Below are 19234 nucleotides of genomic sequence, written 5' to 3'. Positions count from 1 at the left end.
AGGCATTACAGCACCTGGGGCGTACGCCATTAGACTAGAAGTCCATGAGTCAAGTCGGAGTTCAATAGGGAGGAGCTAAGGCGGTTTCTTCATTCGTCTTCAAGAGAGATCTTGCATTCGGCATTCACAGATATCACGTATATTCTTATACGCTTCTCGTGTTGATAGTCCTGAAGGGTGGTATGACCTCCCACCATCAGCAAGTCATTCCGATCGCCCAGCAACAACAGGGCCTAGGAAACCCTGCGCGTATATAGTTAAACTATGACGCTGTGCATGATGCGCAGCATCCTTCTACCAAGCAACTGTGTGAAGACATCACTGAGCAGTCTGTCTACTAGCAAGCCTTGCCTAGGAACGAACAGACCGAACAGTGATGCAAGGAGTACGCATCTAGAGGCTGAGCACTGAAATTAACAGATCAAGAAACTTGTCCCTAACTCGGCGAGTCGATGGCGACACTGTTCATCGCACTGTCTTGATGAATTTTGAGTCAATCATAGAGATTCCGATGCAAGGCACCTACGAGACATGGATATTTTCTGGACCTCCTAGACCAATTCAGCACAACCCGAAAGCAGCAACGAGGACCTCACCGGCTGCGAAAAGACACTTGATGAATAGGGTTAGAGAAAGGAAAGTGCGTGACAGTTGCTCTAACTACCTTTAACATCTAGCCGAGTGATCGGCAGAAGCACACGGTCTCGGCTACTGCATCGGACGAAACAAAACGCATTGGTTTTTCATTTTTTAATATGCATCATTGTATGGTCTACTATGGTATACAATATTCCTTCCGTTAACTGAATCTACAGTATTTATTGCCATCCAATATAATCAATTAGACGAAGGTGGAAGTCCGAAGATGAAAGGTAATCAAATATTGCAAAAGAGACGTGTCGAGACAAGATTACCATGACTTTAGCTTGTCTAGCAGTCCAGTTACGCCGGAGCCGGGAGACTGCGCTCGTTGCTGCGGTGGAGGGTGCTGAGGAGGGCCGAGATATGGCCCGTACGCAGAGACGGGTCTTTGTATGGGATAGTTCATTGGAGGTTGTGGAGAAGGTCCTGTGCGAAGGTGAGTCGGATATGTAGGATATGTTGGGTAGTGACCTTGGGGGGACAGTAGAGGTGGCCTTGGCGGGACCGGTGTGGGGGCAGCATAGACCATTGGATTATTCAGCTGTGAAGGAGACGGAGAGGGCTGGTTGGGATGGACCATATGCGGAGGGATGTGGACGTTTGGCTGAGGCGGTGGCGGCGGCTTCGCTAACGTGCTGTTCATCGCACCTCGCTCGTCGCGATCCAGAGACCTTGCCCGATTCTTCCTTTTATTCTTCTTGTTCTCCTTCTCCCTCCTCTGTCGCTCCTTTTCTTCTTCCTTTTCACGCTTCTTACGCTCCTTTTCGCTCTCCTCCTTCTCTTTGCTTTTGTTCTTGGCCTTTGATTTATCCTCCTTAAGGTCTTCATCGCTGGCCTCTTTGTCCTTATTCTTCCCTTTCTCCTTTGATTTCTCCTTTACCTTTGGCTGAAGTTCAGGTAACGGTATCTTGCTTAGATGTACTGTCAAGCTCTCGGGAGGCTTATATCGATCTTTTTCTTCCGCATCATCATCCAGCTTGATGATACGTGGTCCTTTCTTGCCCGTAGACTTTTCGGTATCGTATTGAACATATTGATAAAGCTCCTCATCTAAACCTTGTTTGTGTCGAATGCGCTTCGTTTGGTGTGCAATTTCTAGAACTTTGGGCACAGTGAGGGCTGATGAAGAACGAAGTATCACGAAGAACGTCTCTTCTCCCTATAGTAACGATACAAGCGTCATTAAGTAAAGAATTCAAAGAAGTGGCATATAGCGACGAACCTCGAGCAAGTTTGCACAGTACTGTGCGTAATCCTGAGCCAGGCCGTCTGCCTCAACCGTAACTTCCCCTAACTCTCCTGTCTGCATCTCAGCAACTTTCTCAACTCCTGTCTTTTGTGGTTTCGGTGGCAGTTCAGGCGGTGGAGAGGTAACTTCCGGAGTCTTTGAAGTCTTCGTGGCGGGTGTACCCAAAAGCGAAGGTGTACTCGAAGTACTATCTTCTTTCCGACCGTGTATATCCTCCGAGTAGTCTTGGAACGATAACAAAGCCGAGAGAAGGACTATTTCAAGGCCCTTCCGGTCATTGATATCGAATCTACGGAATGAAGGGACGAGTCGAGTTAGACAATGATTTGGTTAGGGTGATATTGGTTTACGGACCTTTGGAGATTATAATCAAGTATTTGAACCGACTTCGTCTTTATTTTTCCCGGAGGCTCTTTCGTTATCGCAACTAGCACTGGAGGATCGGGTTTACGAATGAGAAAGCATTCTTCCCGCTTCCATTCAAATTCATGTCTACGGTCACCATCAGCCAATGGATTTGCACAGTAGTATGAGAAACACGCACTCTTCCCACTTGAACGACCAACGAAAGGTGCTAAAAGTGGTAGTTTTTGGTCAGATTTGAAAAGCAGTACGGTTTTGGTAAGTAAAGCATACAAAGTCCCAGTATATTTCAATTCTACAGGAACCGATGGATTATGCAGCTCGACTGTCTTATGCTTGCTCGTAGCACTCGGAGCGGTCACCGTTGCGAGCAATGACTCGTAAAGTGGCTCTGATTAGGTTTACACGATACATGATTCATTTTGTCGTGTCTCAGGACATATTCAAATGCTCACCGAATAAACTAAACTCATACAGCCCTCCTGCGTTCTGTGTACGAACTTTCCGATAATGAGCAGTTCCCGAGGGATCGATGAGCTCCGTGACCAACGGGTCGCCCTCGCGAGGAGTGATATTCAATGTGAAGAGATTTTGGTCAAGACTCATCGTGGCCAACGGCAACAGCGGAAACAGTGACGGCGACGAGGCGACGAGAAGTGTAAAGAAGGTGAAGGAAGACGGTGGAGAGGTATTATATACAGACAGATGTATATAGGATCATCGCCCAGCGTAAGTGACCTGCTGCGTGCTGTGTGGCACGAACTTGTGCTTGCCTTTCGGTGAGAGCATGGCTGTGTTGAGCTAGTGCGGTTAAGCCGATGCTAGCCTTGTCACTTTTCGTGATGGCCCTGCATCAATGCCTTAATTATTACAAAAACCGCGAGAAATTTCGTCTTCACTGAAAGAAGGTGAACAGCCAAATGCAAGGATGAGCGGTAGAAAGTATTCAAAATAAGTGTTTCAAATGTGCGTTGAAATATTATGAAATAACATTGTATATATTCTAGGATATTAATATTATGAAGTTTGCGTGGCTAACAGCCCTCCATGAACGAAATCTCGTGCATTCCCAGATGATTCGCTGTACTTTGACAAGAACAACTCATCATAAGCATCTACATGGGAAAAAAATGCAATTAGCCATCTGTTACAGGACATACGAAGGCAACTTCACCTGAGTGTAAAGCTCTGTCCTTCATCCAAATCTCAAACATAGCTGCCGCCTCCGCATATTCCAATTTGTCGGGCACTCGAAGCGCCTTTAAGCCTTGAGCATACTCGACCATGCCTGGGATGAGTTTCGTATACGGGTCAATCGATTTGTCTCGTTCGAGTGCTGTCTGAAGTTCCGGAGTAAACGGATACTGCGTGAGACTTTGTGATACTGCGCCTAACACAGCTCCTCGGTTCTGAAGCCATGGGATCACGAAAATGAGATTTTGACTGCGGTATCACGGAAGAATATTTAACTCACGAAAACGCGCTTGCCACTCGCATATTCCATTACCAGCCTTGGCAGTGACAAGTGATAGGACTTAATGTGCTCGTAATGCTGATTGCGGTACTCCGTTTTGCAATACAATGACTGGAACTCATCAACGGCAAGAAGGACTGGGAACCTATCGGTGTATCGATACCATGTCAGCTACGTCAACACAAAGAAATCAAATAGGAGCTAACTTCTCTTGCTTTCCGAGTTCTTCAAGAACAACGGACAGAATCATCGGAGCGAGATGCTGCTCGGAAGCAGCAATAGCAAAGAGTGACAGCAGTGGTTCTCCAACAGGAACTGAAGCTCGCCTCTCGAAGACCACCTCTTTAGTGACTTTCATTTGGTCAATGATTTTTTTGTTCACATTTAGGAATCGCTGTAGTATTTGGTTCGAAGCAGTTGGTTGCAAATAGGTCTGGGTTCGAGCGTCGTAGAAGTAGGTGGTTGACGAATCGACAAGCTTATGAGCTATGGAATATCAGCTACACCTATAGGCACATTTTAAGTAAATTACCTCTGGGAATGTACATGACTATCCACTCGTTAGCCAAAGCATAAGAAACCGTTTGTAGCATCAAATAACTCTTCCCGCAACCAGCCGGACCAGCTAGTTCAAGTCAGAAACTATGCAGCTGAGCTCTCCATACCACTTACTCATGACGAGGCGGTCGTTAAGACTTGATCCTTTGGCTGCCAGGTCTAACCTCCTTGCGATAGATTGAGTCGTTCTTCGTGACACTGAACACGGTGCTGATAATAGTCGGAACTGACGAGAGCGTTCACAACATAACAACAAAGTGCGGAAAGTCTGGCGATACGTACATCCACAAGCACATTTCTTGGAAGTCCGAATGTTTTCATCATGGCACCGTCTGAGGGAGAGAAGCGAATGGCCTTTCCGAGATATTTTGAAGGATAGGCTCCCTATTGCAAATATCAGCAGCTTGAAGACGTTGATATTGGCATAGCAATACCTTCTCGATGACCGGAAGCTCAGCCAAGCCGGTCTCAACATGACCACCGAAAGATTCTACCTGGTTTGGGGGCAGCGGCAGAAAGGCCTGTATTCCGCACCAGTTAGACAAATTCGGTCAAATACATTTGAACGTTACTTACACCTGCTACTTTCTCTCGCACTGGTTTGTCTTTTTTTCTTCTATTCGGTCCACTACCAGAGAAAGCTTTGTTGGCCATACAGTTAGATATGAAAATAGCACGAGAGCAGTAAACCTACCTTGCTGTACGGAAGCAAGCCGAGTTTGAACGGCAACTCTGGAGCACACTGACGGTGCACTCGAGCTGCTACTAGCTACACTCGCCAGCAGCGGTCTGTAGATACTTGGGCGCATTGCTCAAAGGTAACTGGCAAGACTCAGGAGACTGCAAGAAAATCACTAGCAAAAAGTGCACGTGACGCTCATTGAACGCCCAAGACGCGAACGCGGTTACACAGGTCGCGTCGCGAAGTTCGTCTTTGCCTACCATCGTTTTCCGTTTGTTTGCCATGCCTTGCAATGAGGTTGCTCACATGGAACATAGTGAGTCACCAGATATAGAAAGACTATGCTTATGTGGCTTACGTGCTATATTCGTTTAGAACGGAATTCGCACTCTTCCACAGTATCATCCGTACGCGTCTCACCCGAGCATGATCATAAGTATACTATAATACTCAACCTTTATGTCTCCGTTTAGTTGGAACACACTCAAGTCTGGAGACGGTATCCTCAATGAGCTAGGTGCGGATATTATTTGCTTCCAAGGTGCGTAACGACACGTGTTGAAGTGCTTATTCCTAATCCATGTCCTTGCTAAAGAGGTCAAATCCACGCGTCAAACCATAGACAAAAGTGTCGCTCTGCCAGAGTCCTACGATGCTTTCTTTTCCTTCCCCGCTATAAAAGGAGGTTACAGTGGTGTCAGCGTCTGTACCAAGTCTTCGCGGGTTGTGCCGCTCAAGGCAGAAGAAGGCATCTCGGGACGCTTACAGTCTGGGCTGAAGCCTCCTTTATCCGCAGAAGAGCGAATATCTCAAGTCATTCCGGACGCACATGAGATGGTACTTTTGGAAGATGAAGCATCAAAGACACATATGGATCTAATAGAATTAGACAAGGAAGGCCGGGCTCTCATGCTCGATTTCGGACTCTTCGTTCTCATCAACGTTTATTGTCCCAACGAAACGTCGGATGCTCGGCTGCCATATAAAATGAATTTTCACCTTTTGCTTCAGGAGCGGGTACGCCTACTTACGGAGGTCGACAAGCGGGAGGTTATTGTCGTTGGAGACATTAATGTCTGTGCTGCCCCTATCGATCACTGCGACGGTGAGCTTCCGAGTAACAAGGAAGAGTTCTGGGTACATCCAGCGCGAAAATGGTTTCACGAGTGGCTTCATCCTATAGGTCCCATGTACGATATTGTACGGAACTGTTGGCCGGAAAGAAAGGGAATGTATACCTGTAAGTATGAAGTGATCCATTGCTCACTGAATTTCACGGCTTAATGATCAATGTGTTCACAGGTTGGAACCAGAAGATAGACGCTCGGACAACTAACTACGGCACCCGGATTGACTATTTCCTTCTCACTAAGGGTCTACTACCATGGTTTAAGCATGGTGATATCCAAGCCCACGTGAAGGGCTCTGACCATTGCCCAGTATATATTGACCTACACGACCAAATTACGGACGAAGGCGGCGACACACTGTACTTAAAAGATATGCTCAAGATGAATGGCGAAAAACGCGATCCGCCGAGACTGGCAACCAAGTTCTGGGTGGAATATTCAGGCAAACAACAAGTATTGTCGAGTTTCTTCGGAAAGAAAGCTGCAACAGCTTCAGAGTCGGATTTGGCGATTGCCTCAACCGTTTCTATCCGTCCAGCGTCTGGGAAGTCGAGTACAGTCGCTTCTACACCTGCAACCACAGATTCTGGGAAAACGAGAGAGATTGAGTCCCGCGAAATATCAAAGGCAGATGAATCCAAGTCGTATAACCAAGAGGCTATATTTCCTCCGCCTGTACCCGAAGAAAAGATAGCGAGGTCGTCCACTTCATCAAATCTCACCATCATATCCTCTACCAATGACCCTCATTCGAATGGATCGCTTAGCTCTGCAACTGTGGCTGCGGAGGCTGCACCACCTCTGAAACGTAAAAAAATGCAAGCCGACAGTAACTACCCTGCACAAGCACCCAAGAAATCAAAGAAGGGTAACTCCGCCCCAAAGTTAAAAGGAAAAGAAAGTACGACTGCCCAGATGAAACTGTCTTCTTTCTTCTCTGGCCCGACGTCTTCGCAAAGCCAGGCCGACGTAGATGACAAGGAAGAAGAAAGTCCAATCCGATCACAAAAGTCGGAAGTCATTGATGTTGATGCACTTCTGAACGATTCGGACGCTTTAACTGTTCAGTCAGAAGTGCAATTATCGCCTCCGGTGACTGTGCCTGGGTCGTCGCGGACGGAAAAGGGGAATAATTCGCATACATGGTCTACACTCTTCGCACGTATTGAGCCGCCGAAATGCGTCGTACATGGTGAGGCTTGCAGGGAATTTACAGTGAACAAACCTGGCCCTAATAAAGGGAAAGCATTCTTTATTTGCGCTCGGTATGACTCGACCTATCAAGATTTCCTTTTATTTGTTGACATAGTATTGTTCATTAGACCCGTAGGACCAGGATACGATGCTGGAAAAGATAGGCGACTACGAGAAGAAGTAAACTCTCAGTACAGATGTAATTTCTTCAAGTGGAGTAGTGAAGTGAAAAGGGAGGCTCTGCGTGAAGCGGATAAAAGGAACGGGAAAAGCTGATGTTCTGTTATTGGTAATACTCGAAATCTCATACCCATCCATTATTTCCTCGACAGTGCAGTTGGATTTGACTAAATGTAAACAATGCAGCATAGAGCGTTATGTAATTTATGTGCTTCTGCCACTAGGTGCGGTAAACCAATGGCAGCCTCTAGGTATACGTCATGGTACGTGTCGAAACACCGGACTCTTTCGACTCATACCTTCGTTTCCAGACTTCCAAGACTACAAAGACTCAGGACAGGCAGCTTGATCCCCGTTTTTCAGTCCTTATAAGCTTATTACAAGGCAATGTTTCTTTCGTATTTCTAGGCTATGATCAGACAGGAACACAGCCGCATCAATCACACACAACTATGCATTGTGCAGTGATCTTTCTCCAAATAGCCTATTTCAGCTTGGGCATTATTAAAAAACTGCGCCTGATGGCATTAGTCCCTATAAGTACGTGCAAACTATCATGCCAGGCAATTTATCAATCAGTACGACAAACAAATTGCAGAACATATTTTCATTGTCCAACCAGAGACACTCTTGCAGGTATGTTCTAGCATGCATGATTACGCATCAAATTATGATATGTTCATAGAATATAGAAGCAAAGAGGCACGTAGAAATAAAGCGGAAGTCAACTGCCCTGCTTTTACCAAGCTATTAATATCGCATTGCAGAACACGTCATGGATAGTGCCAACGCTAGGGGATCCCAGGCCGGGAGACCGAGCAAGTCGAATGATCGCGACAAAGGAGCGTCCTCACAAACAGCGAGAACGAGCGACATTACCGACGCACAAGAGACCACTAACCGTGCAAACGATCAGGTCACGGCGCTTGATATTGCCTGCAGCTTTTTCAATCGCAGAGAAGCTGCGGATCGTAGCAAGGTAGACTTGATACATGATGCCAAACAAGCTCTTACAAAGGTCAAAGAGCAACGGAAGAAAGTCGATAAGGAGCCGGAAAAGATTCAAGGTGAAACAGTGAAATTGCAAGAGGCAAGAAGGCGGTCAATAGTACAAGGAAGATTAACAGCGGCCCAAGGAGACCTCGAAAATCGCAAGACTGAGCTCTTAGGAGCACTCAAACCGTTATGCGATGAGTGGGAGACGTACATCACAGAAAAACAGAGGCAGTTGACTCTTCCAGGCCTTGAAGCGATAAATAACCCCCTCAGAGAACTCTATCAAGCCTTGGAACATATCTTGTCAAGAGAAAGCGAGAAACAATATGACCAGGCAATGAGCATCTGGAACAATGCATACGTTGCAGCGGACAAACTCAAGACTCTTCTCCTCCCTGAACAAGTGCATACTCGTTTTAGAGGAAGGAATGAAGAAGAGACTTGCACAAATGCGTCTACGAAGGCATCTGCTTCGGGATCCAATAGAAGAGAATATGATAAAGCGCGTCGTGAATTGAAGAAAATGTATGACAAGGTGAAGAGTCTTGAAGCAGAGGCTATGAAAGGCAAATAATCACGACTACAGTACCCAAGGGGAAATGTCTCTAGTGATTTGCAAATATAACTCAATAGTGGTTTTGTATCATTAGCACCTTAGTGAAGCAGAGTTGAATACGTATCATATTGCTTAGGACTAGAATGTTTTATTTGCATATTGACATAGTAGTCCATTACCGCAATAGAGCACTAAATGTGATTTGTTTATCAAACCTAGCATTCTAGCAGACATATTGTGTGTGTATACAGATTCACCAAAAGACAGATTACTAGTATAGAGTGTTACGGAATCCAAGATTAGTTGGAATTTCTCCACACGAAACGAATAGGTGAGAAGAGAGGAGCTATGTGGCACAGGAATATAACACACATTTATTGAAGTCATAGCGACCACATGTCCGAGAGACTCAGACAGGACTCGGATGTGCTGACTATGTCGGACTTGCATCGGAGTTTGAACTTATTTCTTCACCTCCTTCAAGCGCTCAACATCTGTCCTGCCAGTGCCTCACCAGCAACGGGATAAGCAATATAACGACGCTTTATACGCAACTTTTATGTCTACCTGTCCATTTCGATTTCTCTGGAGGGGACCAGTCAAGACGTGTCTTTCCATGTCTGCTTGAGGCACTTTGCATAAGTGCATGGCATATCGTCTTTCACACTTCTAAAGAAAGGAGGATGAAGTCGTGTGTTCAGAGGCGCGGCCGCACAATGAACAACAAGGCAAATCCAGTAGTGTGCAATGATGGATTTCTCTTGGTACATTATGTAACGATCTCTTGGGAGCATAATTGTCATATATTAATGTGCAACTTATTATTATAGCAAAGTAGAGGATATAAGGTGATTGCCAACCTCCTCCCCTTCGGATCATTAGTTTGTTACTGGACAAGACATGAACAGGCGCACGAACAGGACGGCACTTGGCAGCACGCTCATGTACAAAAGGAGGACGCAAGCTCCGCACCGAGAATGGCTCGAGAATACACAGAAACATCGAAACCGTGATGAGACACGACAGAGTATTGACTACATAAATGACCACCTCAAGGCTATCGAGATTGCCGCGAAGTTCTTTGATCTCGCGTCAACACATCCTGTTTTGAAGGACGAGAAGACACAGTTGTACAAAGTAAAGGTTGCTCTTGACGAGCTTAAGAAAGATGAAAAGGAGAGGGCGAGACAGAGACTGAAGAAACTAAACGACAATGATACCCCAGAATGTGTCATGAAACGGCAGCACACGCGACACGCCGTATTTCCAGCCAGGAGACAGTTCAAGAAAATCAAAAGTGCATTTCTGGAGGAACTGGACGGACACGTCGAAGAATGGAATGCTCTTATCAGAGAGTACAAGGACAAGGGGAGTATGCCGTTGACTCTCCCAGGTATGGAAGAAGTCGGTAACAACCCTCTAAAGTCGTTCCATACGACTATAAAGACCATTCTGGATCATGATAACTCAGGTCAATATCAGCAAATAATGGATATCTGCCACAGAGTATATCATGCATTAGATGAACTCAAGAAAATTACGCCCTTTAAAAATGTGCATCACTTTCCAATGAAGGTCCTAGATGATAAAAGAGAGTCGCAGAACAGGGGGCCGCAGAACACTGAGCACGGGGGATCACATAACACTGAGAACAGAGGATCAGGGAACACTATACATTCGATATCGACATCGGAATACGAAGAGGACTCCGATGACGAGGGTTTGGGACTAGCTGTGGAATTTGACAGGCTACGTGTTTCAAGAAACGACTACGGAATTTTCGATAAAGCACGAAACGATTTGAAGCAATCGTACCTCAACATAAAGAAAGTTGAAGTAAATGCTACAGCACCGAAAAGGCCAATACTACAGCGAATTCCGAAGAATATGAATGACTTCCGCAACTTTAAATTTGGCAATCTCTTCCAGGGATAGCTTTCTTCATCATTACTTTGCTGTGCACAGGACTGTCAACTAAGTCTTGATGCCAATCACTAGATATGACTTGTGTACAATCCTAGTTCGATAGTAATAATCTATACCCCGTGTTATATTTGTTATGTAGAGTTGAGATTATAAATACTCACTTGATACACTAAATCGTTGTTCTTTCTGGCATGTGGGAACGTAAGAACGGTAGAAGCAGTTTGCTACCTTCGTTTCGCCGCCTTCACTGTCTGCCCAAGTATTGCATGCAGTGTCTTGATCATAATCAGCCTATCTCCGTGATTCTCGGGTAAGGAATCAAGACACATCGGTCAGTGTCCTGCTTGAAGTTCTTGTTGGTTACGTGCGAATCGTCGCTTCACGTTTGAAAGTGGCAAGGTGCAAGTGCGAATGCTTGAATGTACCACCGCATAATCCACGACGAAGAGAAGACTCAAATAGCGGCGGTGCGCAAGTGAGAGGCGTTACACATGTGTGGTTGCGGAGTTGACCTTGCGGTCGTGCTTCGGGCCTTTGAGAACGGTTATAGCAGGCAAAGTGGATATACAGACAGGACTGCGAAGTACTACAGACTCACCTAGGTAGACATAAATTATGCGTTCGTACTTACCAATGATCAACCTGGGAGGTTTATGTCCCAGGATAATTGTCAGGGTATGTGCACATGCACAAATAGCAATAGCCTTAGCTTAACGCAGAATCGGAGCACACTGACAAGACGTATCAAACGACAAGGAATGAAGAGGGTATTAAAAATATCGGTAAGCTGTATGCGAATAGTAAGCAATGTCCGCTCCTCGTTCAAGCACGAAACGCTTAAAGACGGCTCCTGGAGTATACAAGTTTACCCACAACATCAGGCATTTTCCAGCTTGTATCCTCTCAAAATTAAAGCGATCCGGGAAATCTGGATGAATCTCTCAGTGAAGCGGCGCCCGTCGGCCACGAGTAAGTGCGTTGCGAAAATCCTGAACTTTGTCCGCAACATCCTGACGTTCCGAGTTTCTTCTGCTTCCAAGCTTCCAAGTTGCCAGTGCCTTACTCTGAAACGGGATCAGGCGAGTTGTATGCACGTATGCCTGGAGACGTGTTGGACGTGTGTCAGTTACTGTCACCGTTACTGTAGCATGCTGGTGTCACGACAGACTCGGAGAACCGCATTATTATTATTTTTCAGGACTGATCCGCGTCAGAATATTCGGGAAAATAAGAAACTGGATCCTAAGCTCTTCCTGTAAAACTAAAGAGTTTCAGTCAATTGCAATCTCGTGAGCTTTAGTGGTGTAGAAGAGAAATGAATTAACACGAGGGGAGTGTGGAAAACAAAGAGGTTTCGGAGCCGCTCGGCTAACAGAAGAAACCAGGACAGGTGCCAAGTCCGAGGAGAAGATTTCAAGAGGCTCCCTGATGTCGGGAATTTACTGTGGTAAATGAATCTGGAAGGCGATTCGACTCACTTCGTGAATTTACCATCTAAATGAGTAGTAGACAAGCTTGGGTAGAATGGGTGATTAATGTGATTGTAGAACTGACATGTGGTTGTGGCAGAGGAGTAACCCGGTAACTACAGTGAAGATGCCGGATGCTGGCATGTCCTGAGGGGTATTTCGATAATTCACAGGTTGTCTGCTCAGGGCATTTGTTGATAATTTGTTCAAATTGTTGGTTACAGATATGAGAAACTGGACAGGTTGGAAGCAAACAAGCAGATGCAGGATAAATCTAAGATATGGTTCCGGAAAATAGCGAGAGGAAGAAGGATCGGCGGATGAGCCGAGGAAAGGATGATTGACCGGCATGACCGAACCCGGAGCTGATTGTGAACATCTATTCTCATGGGTCTTCCAAGCCTGCAGCAGCGGAGGACGAAGCAGCGTCCGGGCCAGCCATTCATTTGGCAAGGCTTCTTGTCTGCCCTGGCCATCTGCACATCGCCCATTCAAATTACAGCTTATCTCTCCACTGCGTCCTCCCTCCGTCCCTCCCTTGGCCTCTTGCATACTCTTATTTCCTCTCCTCTCCCTGGGAATCTCCTCTCCCAAGAAGCACACCCTCATACGTGATACCTCCCCGGACGTGTACATCCACCCTCCCCGTGCACGAGGTACTATATACTTACTCACGTACATCTGCTCCGCTCCAGCAGTCTGTCCGCCATTTCATCATGACACTACTGCGACGTTTCTGCGAGTCGTGAGTCTTTCCTTTCTTTCTCCCTTCCCTTCATATCTTCTCAAGTCTTCAATACTTCATCTCGCAAGAGCATCACGCTCCTCACGAGACTCAAACGAGAAGCCCCCACCTTCACCGTCCGACCTCGACGTTTCCATCGTGGATATCAAACTCGACGAACTCGACCTCGAAACAAATGCTAGAGGGGTCGTCGCCGATGATCACATCTTACCTCACGAATCAGCAGCGATGGGGACGGTGCGCATTTGTCTCGTGTTGCTGAGTGGTCACAGAGGGAGGGCTTATCAATTCGTTGGATGATTATTTTAGAATATTCTTTCCGCCGAGGCATACGATGACGACGGCTACTTTGACGACCCCAATCTCGAGGACGATGTTGGACAGATAGAAGACGATTCGCCATACCCGGAAGTGAGATGTGCGGTGTCAAATGTCGACGATCCGGAGATGCCTGCCAGGTGCGCATTTGTCCACTTCACTGTCCACCCCAGCTACGATCAGGAGTTCCTCACAATAATGTCTCGTCTACGTGCAGCACATTACGGGCTTGGACGATGGGGATATTTTGTGCAATATTATTTCCCGGTGTCAATCAATTCATGCAACTTCGCTGGCCGACCGTAGCCCTTAGTAATGTCAGTATTTGTCACTCATTTCCCCTCTTTCTCCGCGCTCAGTCCATTCTGCTTCGACCTTGCAGCTTGTAGCTGTCCTTCTGTCATATCCTGTCGGTCGATTATGGGCTCGATTCGTTCCGGAGAAGAAGATATTCGGCATCTCTCTCAATCCAGGTCCCTTCACTATGAAGGAGCATGTTATAATTACCATTATGGCGTCTGTTGGTGGGAGGTCTGCGTATGCTGTAAGCCGGCACCCGCTTGCTCTGTGTTCCATGTGCTGAAGAATAACCTTGCATATACTTCATAGACCGACATCGTGGCTGTACAGCGAGTATATTATGGACAGATATACAACTTCTCATATCAATGGATGTTAGTCATGTCTACCCAGTTAATCGGGTTCTCAATTGGAGGTATCTCGCGGCGATTCCTCGTTGCTCCTCCGTCCATGAGTAAGTCTCTTTGTTCTTATACATGGCAAGTGTCACTGATGTTGACCTGCTCCATTCTAGTCTGGCCTGCAAATTTAGTGACATGTGCTCTATTCAATACTCTTCATTCCCAAGAGTACATTGGGATGGGCAGTCGCGGTGGTTGGTCCCGAGAGCGTTTCTTCGCTGTCTGTTTGGCAGTCGGGACTGTGTACTGTGAGTTCATCGACCATATGTGCAAGGGATGCACACGGCTGACATGCTGCGGCTTCCGAATCTCCGAAGATTTCTTTCCTGGTTATCTGTTCACCGCGCTGTCAATGTTCTCATGGGTATGCTGGATCGCCCCCAACAACTGTGAGTCGTACTACTGATACCACGGGAATTCGCGCTGAACATAGACACCGATGCTTACTGATGCTCTATGCACACATCTCCATGCACACATAGTGGTGAGAGATCCTTGTCAGAACGTTGCTATCTGTGATATCACTGACTCAGGATCCATTCAATTATTCAGTCTCTGAAACAAATGTTTGGATACGCAAGTGGCATGGGGTAAGCTTTTGTTGTTCACACCCTTTGTTGGTATGACAGTTCTCAAGACAGTTTTGGTTCGTTCTACTTCTAGCATGTCGATCATAACGTTTGATTGGGCACAGATTGCTTACGTCTCGAGCCCGTGAGTGAGAGAAGCTGCCGTAGTTGCCTGTCATATCTGACTTTGAACTTTTGGACACTCTAGCCTGGCAACGCCATGTAAGATTTGTTCTCACGCTCTATAGGTCTGGGTCTGGATTGGATTGAATTCTGATATGCCTCTTCTTCGTAGGGTGGGCGGCTGCCAACATTATCGTCGGCTTCATCTTATTTTTCTGTGAGTTCCCGAACTCAGTAGCGAAACGTAACAGCACATTGACTTTGGGCCTATTAGGGATCTTGACTCCTATCTTATACGTAAGAGCAAATTCGGCTCCGCTTCCTACTTTCATAGAGTACTAACTTAGCTACTAGTACACGAATGTATGGAACAGCCAGTATATGCCGTGAGTTCGCCGCTTGTGGCCACCTTCTTTTCGTACTGATAGAGGCGATAGAATCATGTCCAGGCTGTCCTTCGACAACCAAGGACAGCAATACGATGTCCAAAGGATCCTTACACCAGAGAACACTCTAGATGTCGATGCGTACCATAATTATAGTCCGCTTTATCTCCCGTGAGCAGAGTTGTTCAGTCGTCAGGGGTAAAGCTAATGGCGTTGGTTCTTTTTCCCTTCCTGCCCCGCCTAGAACGGCATTTGCGGTGTCGTATGGGTTGAGCTTCGCTAGTATCTCCGCGACTATCGTTCACACGATACTTTACTTGCGCAAGTCCATCTTAGTGAAGATCAAGGGCGGGATTGGAGAGAGGCCTGATATCCATGCGAGGCTTATGGCTAGCTACAGACAAGGTATATGGCCTCTATCGCCGACTATGATAACTGTACTCACTTTACGATAATTCAGTACCCGATTATTGGTATATGATAATATTCGGTACGTCTTTTGGACTCGTGTTTCGTTACATATTGTTAATGAGTTCTCTCTAGGAACTATGTTTGCGTTTGGCTGTATTTCCATCGAGGTCTGGCCTACACAAATGTCCGTTTGGGCACTCTGCCTTGCGCTTTTCATAGGTGCGTTTCATTAGCGCATATCACCTCATGGACGTCCACCTAACGCCAACTAGCTTTCTTGTATACCGTCCCCGTGGGCATCATCCAAGCCATTACTAATCAGCAAATAGCATTAAACGTTATCAGCGAGCTTGTTGTTGGGTACGTCCTCCCCGGACGACCCGTTGCAATGATGCTGTTCAAGACATATACATACATCGGAGTCTCCCAAGCGCTCAGGTTCACGTCAGACTTCAAATTAGGCCATTACATGAAAGTTCCTCCGCGAACGATGTTCTGGTGTCAAATTGTGGGAACTGTTGTTGCGGGGACGACAAATCTTGCCGTACAGACTTGGATGTTTTCGAATATCCGTAAGTTTACTGTATGCCCAAATCTGTCTTGTGCAAGACTGACTCAAGGGTTAATAGCGGATATGTGTAGCCCAAATCAGGTGCGACCTTGTAGCTCTTTACTTCCCTTCGTTTGAGGGCTAATTGCATGACGGTTTTGGAAGGTTGACCGCTTCATCTGCCCGGATATCGAGGTAGATCTGCCACTGGTGACAAGCCGCCTAGTTACTGATCTGTCTACTCGCCTAGGTGTTCTACACCGCTAGTATCATCTGGGGTGTCATCGGCCCTTCCAACCAGTTTTCAAAGGGCCAGACTTACTAGTGAGCCGCTTCAGCTACATACAAGCTGCTGTCATTCTTACATGTCCACTATATAGTCGTACGACACCTCTGTTCTCATCACTTCAAACCAACGTCTAACAGGCCTTCTAGCCCTGATGTTTTTCTTCATCATCGGCGCTGTACTTCCAGTTATCACATACCTCCTGCTAAAACGCTTCCCAAATCGGTTCCTGCGGTACATCAAGTGAGTTGAGTCGATGGCTTGTTGTAGAAGATCGATTAACACGCCGACTGCCACAAATTAGTATACCTCTAATTCTCGGAGGAACAAACCTAATCCCCCCTGCGACGGCTGTGAATTACGTCCCCTGGGCGATCGTTGCGTTCGTTTTCCAGTACCTTGTACGGAGAAGGCATTTTTCGTGGTGGGCGAAGTATAACTGTGAGACAGCTGTTCTCTACTTCCTCAAAGGAGAATAATAAGGGCTGACATTTGGCGAATTTGAAGACGTACTATCTGCTGCGCTCGACTCGAGCGTGGCATTAGGATCATTACTTATCTTCTTCTGGTAAGTCTCTCAGGGACACATTTCTGGGCCTCTGCGCCACAACTGAGCAATTTCCCAGCCTCGAGTTCCCGCAGAATAACAATATCGGGCTCCACACCGTGCAAGCGTGGTGGGGGAACACCGTATATAAAAACACGGCCGATTGGAACGCGCTTGCCAACCGCGTGGTTCCGCAGGGGTTTACCTTTGGGTAGGTTTAATTCACAGACTTCGCGTTACTCATTTGCTTAATTAATCAATTTGGTGTTAGCCCGGAAAAGTGGTAGTATCTCTCCATTTACGCAAATAAATTTATATGTACATCTACATCGATTTACTTTTCTTTCGTCATTTCCCGTTTCTTTCGTCTCGCATATCCTCATTTGTATATACGTCATCCATCTTTACTTCCGCATAGTTCTTCAACTCGCTTTCTTGGCTTTTCTGATCTTGGCTACTCGTTATCCATATAAATATCGAAATGCTGTGTTATTTGTTGCTGAAGTTGATGTATTTCTTGTTGTATATCCGTCCACCCCTTCTCGGTTACCTCATCTCATCTCTCCGATCACTCACCTCCCCCTATCACTCTTTACCACCAATTAAACCCTCTCAACGAAAATTAATATTAATACTGATGTCTTCCATATACGATTCATTACTTGTTCCGCCTCCCATTCCTACCTCTCACCTTCCTTATTCACGACTACATGTATCCGACTTCGACCCGCAGTACTACCCTCCGCTCTGACCTGTCACGAATTCTTTTCTGTATTCTTTCACGCATTACGACTCTGCTTGGTACCTAGAATCCCGACTCTTTGTCTCATGTGTTGTCTCGCTATTTACATCGTTGCTTCTTGTTGTACTGGTATCTGTATCGACGACCTTGTTTTTTTATTGTTAGTTGCGACACAAATGATATAAAAGTGATGTTCTCTCACGCCCTTTGTCAGAAAATATGACCTACAGCTTGTTTTTCAGCACCTTATTTGTATGCATTAGTTTGTTTCGATTTCTAGGTTAGTGCATTTTCGGTTCTAAATATACACATTTTATTCTTGGTTTCGAAGGGCATCTAAAATTATATACCAGTCGTCGATGTACACAAGCTTCTTGCTGTGAGCACTTCATGCTTGTGTATTCACTCGAGCTACCAATCATCAATACGTGTATATTTGCGCATACACTCCCGTTCCACCAATACTGCTCTAAGTTTGCAAAGCTCACCAAAAGCAGTAATGCCACACATAGTAGTAGGATGCTTCGGATAGGGTCAAGAAAAGAAGCGAGAGGATACGCATGGATCGCTCGACAGTCCGGAGAAGCCGCGAAGCGACGAAGCATGATATATTTGAGAGTGATGACGCGGGAAAGTCAGAAGTGGTGAGCGTGGTATCTTCGGTGCGCAATGTGGAAAGAGGAAATGAACACGTACACCTAGTAAATCAAGTAATTGTTGTTGCTGTTGCTGGCTGATCTTGATCCTAATCAGCGATTTGACTCAAACAGAACTTTCCCGCTTTCCAGAAACCTGGTCGGATTAGTGTGCTGTTCCTTCAACTTCCTTGTATTTCGGAACAATACGTACCTGCGTAAACGTATACAAGCATGTGTTTATCAAAGACGTTCAAGAAAACAAGCAAGATGCATTTGATTCGGCCGGGTTTCTCGGATAGAACATTCAATGTGCATATGCTTTGGATAGATATCTGATTTCGATTTCGTTATCTCTGACGTTTGTTGATCCCCTTGATAAGAGAGGAGGTCCGTTTCTCGTATTTTTAGGTATATTTATATTTATATTTATACTTGTAATGTTGATCATTTATACTAAAACCATGTGTCCGAGCATAATGCTAAATTAAACGAGGGCAAACTCAATTATTGGCATTACTGTTTATCTTATGAATGAACTGGTATCATATCAATTGGAAATGCATAACATACACAGCGCCATCTTCCATCCTCACGGACCCAACTTTTCTCCGAGATGCATTAGTTCTCTTGAGTCGCGTGCAATAAGACAAAGACAAAGCTTATCCAAAGCTTCTCATAGCCTGTGTGAGAATACACGCGACTCAGACTCTCACTGAGCATGAGCAATTGGCTGCACAAAATACATTCTGGATTTCCTCTTCCCGCATGCATGATCGGGATTTATTAACTCAATTAACGT

At 45.9% G+C, this 19234-nt stretch overlaps 6 protein-coding genes across 6 annotated transcripts; 4 read left to right on the top strand and 2 right to left on the bottom strand.

Moving 5' to 3' along the window:
* Positions 1–870: 870 nt before the first annotated feature.
* On the bottom strand, positions 871–2860 carry FOMMEDRAFT_164351 (uncharacterized protein; the record flags this gene model as incomplete). The annotated part of the gene is made up of 6 exons (XM_007261254.1): positions 871–1801; positions 1865–2180; positions 2246–2383; positions 2436–2465; positions 2528–2645; positions 2710–2860. 6 exons carry the CDS (start codon positions 2858–2860, stop codon positions 911–913), a joined length of 1644 nt encoding a protein of 547 aa, XP_007261316.1. The 3' UTR covers positions 871–910.
* A 364-nt stretch (positions 2861–3224) lies between these two features.
* On the bottom strand, positions 3225–5091 carry FOMMEDRAFT_16060 (uncharacterized protein). The gene is made up of 10 exons (XM_007261253.1): positions 4981–5091; positions 4863–4927; positions 4721–4807; positions 4569–4670; positions 4401–4512; positions 4261–4353; positions 3935–4214; positions 3729–3873; positions 3429–3663; positions 3225–3369 (listed from the first exon to the last, which is right to left on the bottom strand). Exons 4-10 carry the CDS (start codon positions 4605–4607, stop codon positions 3272–3274), a joined length of 1002 nt encoding a protein of 333 aa, XP_007261315.1. The 5' UTR covers positions 4608–4670; positions 4721–4807; positions 4863–4927; positions 4981–5091; the 3' UTR covers positions 3225–3271.
* Positions 5092–5222: 131 nt separating this feature from the next.
* On the top strand, positions 5223–7568 carry FOMMEDRAFT_137702 (DNase I-like protein; the record flags this gene model as incomplete). The annotated part of the gene is made up of 6 exons (XM_007261252.1): positions 5223–5284; positions 5344–5375; positions 5442–5509; positions 5564–6208; positions 6271–7363; positions 7421–7568. Exons 1-6 carry the CDS (start codon positions 5261–5263, stop codon positions 7566–7568), a joined length of 2010 nt encoding a protein of 669 aa, XP_007261314.1. The 5' UTR covers positions 5223–5260.
* Positions 7569–8247: 679 nt separating this feature from the next.
* Positions 8248–9042, top strand: FOMMEDRAFT_149881 (uncharacterized protein; the record flags this gene model as incomplete). Its single annotated transcript, XM_007261251.1, has 1 exon — positions 8248–9042. The coding sequence occupies one exon, from the start codon at positions 8248–8250 to the stop codon at positions 9040–9042; it is 795 nt and encodes a 264-aa protein (XP_007261313.1).
* An 882-nt stretch (positions 9043–9924) lies between these two features.
* FOMMEDRAFT_149880 (uncharacterized protein) lies at positions 9925–10959 on the top strand (the record flags this gene model as incomplete). The annotated part of the gene is made up of 1 exon (XM_007261250.1): positions 9925–10959. The coding sequence occupies one exon, from the start codon at positions 9925–9927 to the stop codon at positions 10957–10959; it is 1035 nt and encodes a 344-aa protein (XP_007261312.1).
* A 2553-nt stretch (positions 10960–13512) lies between these two features.
* On the top strand, positions 13513–17270 carry FOMMEDRAFT_74824 (OPT oligopeptide transporter; the record flags this gene model as incomplete). The annotated part of the gene is made up of 25 exons (XM_007261249.1): positions 13513–13622; positions 13700–13799; positions 13865–14026; positions 14092–14236; positions 14297–14431; positions 14501–14576; positions 14717–14773; positions 14847–14897; positions 14961–14974; positions 15048–15092; positions 15150–15172; positions 15230–15261; positions 15313–15432; positions 15506–15666; positions 15722–15751; positions 15805–15891; positions 15945–16244; positions 16302–16324; positions 16388–16417; positions 16473–16546; positions 16603–16604; positions 16658–16751; positions 16813–16949; positions 17016–17076; positions 17135–17270. Coding segments are annotated over 25 exons (2205 nt in total), but the record flags the coding sequence as incomplete, so codon positions are not given.
* Between the last annotated feature and the right edge of the window lie 1964 nt (positions 17271–19234).

Source organism: Fomitiporia mediterranea (assembly GCF_000271605.1).
Source record: "Fomitiporia mediterranea MF3/22 unplaced genomic scaffold FOMMEscaffold_1, whole genome shotgun sequence".
In the NCBI taxonomy this organism is placed as follows: domain Eukaryota; kingdom Fungi; phylum Basidiomycota; class Agaricomycetes; order Hymenochaetales; family Hymenochaetaceae; genus Fomitiporia; species Fomitiporia mediterranea.
Note: the sequence above shows the minus strand (reverse complement) of the source record. Positions and strands in the feature narration are given on the sequence as shown.

Coding starts and splice junctions, on each gene's coding strand:
- FOMMEDRAFT_16060 (XM_007261253.1), bottom strand. CDS start 4,607: ATGAAAACATTCGGACTTCCAAGAAATGTGCTTGTGGAT. Junction 4,354..4,400: donor TAACGACCGCCTCGTCATGA/GTAAGTGGTATG, acceptor GACTTGAACTAG/CTGGTCCGGCTGGTTGCGGG. Junction 3,664..3,728: donor CGAGTGGCAAGCGCGTTTTC/GTGAGTTAAATA, acceptor CCATGGCTTCAG/AACCGAGGAGCTGTGTTAGG.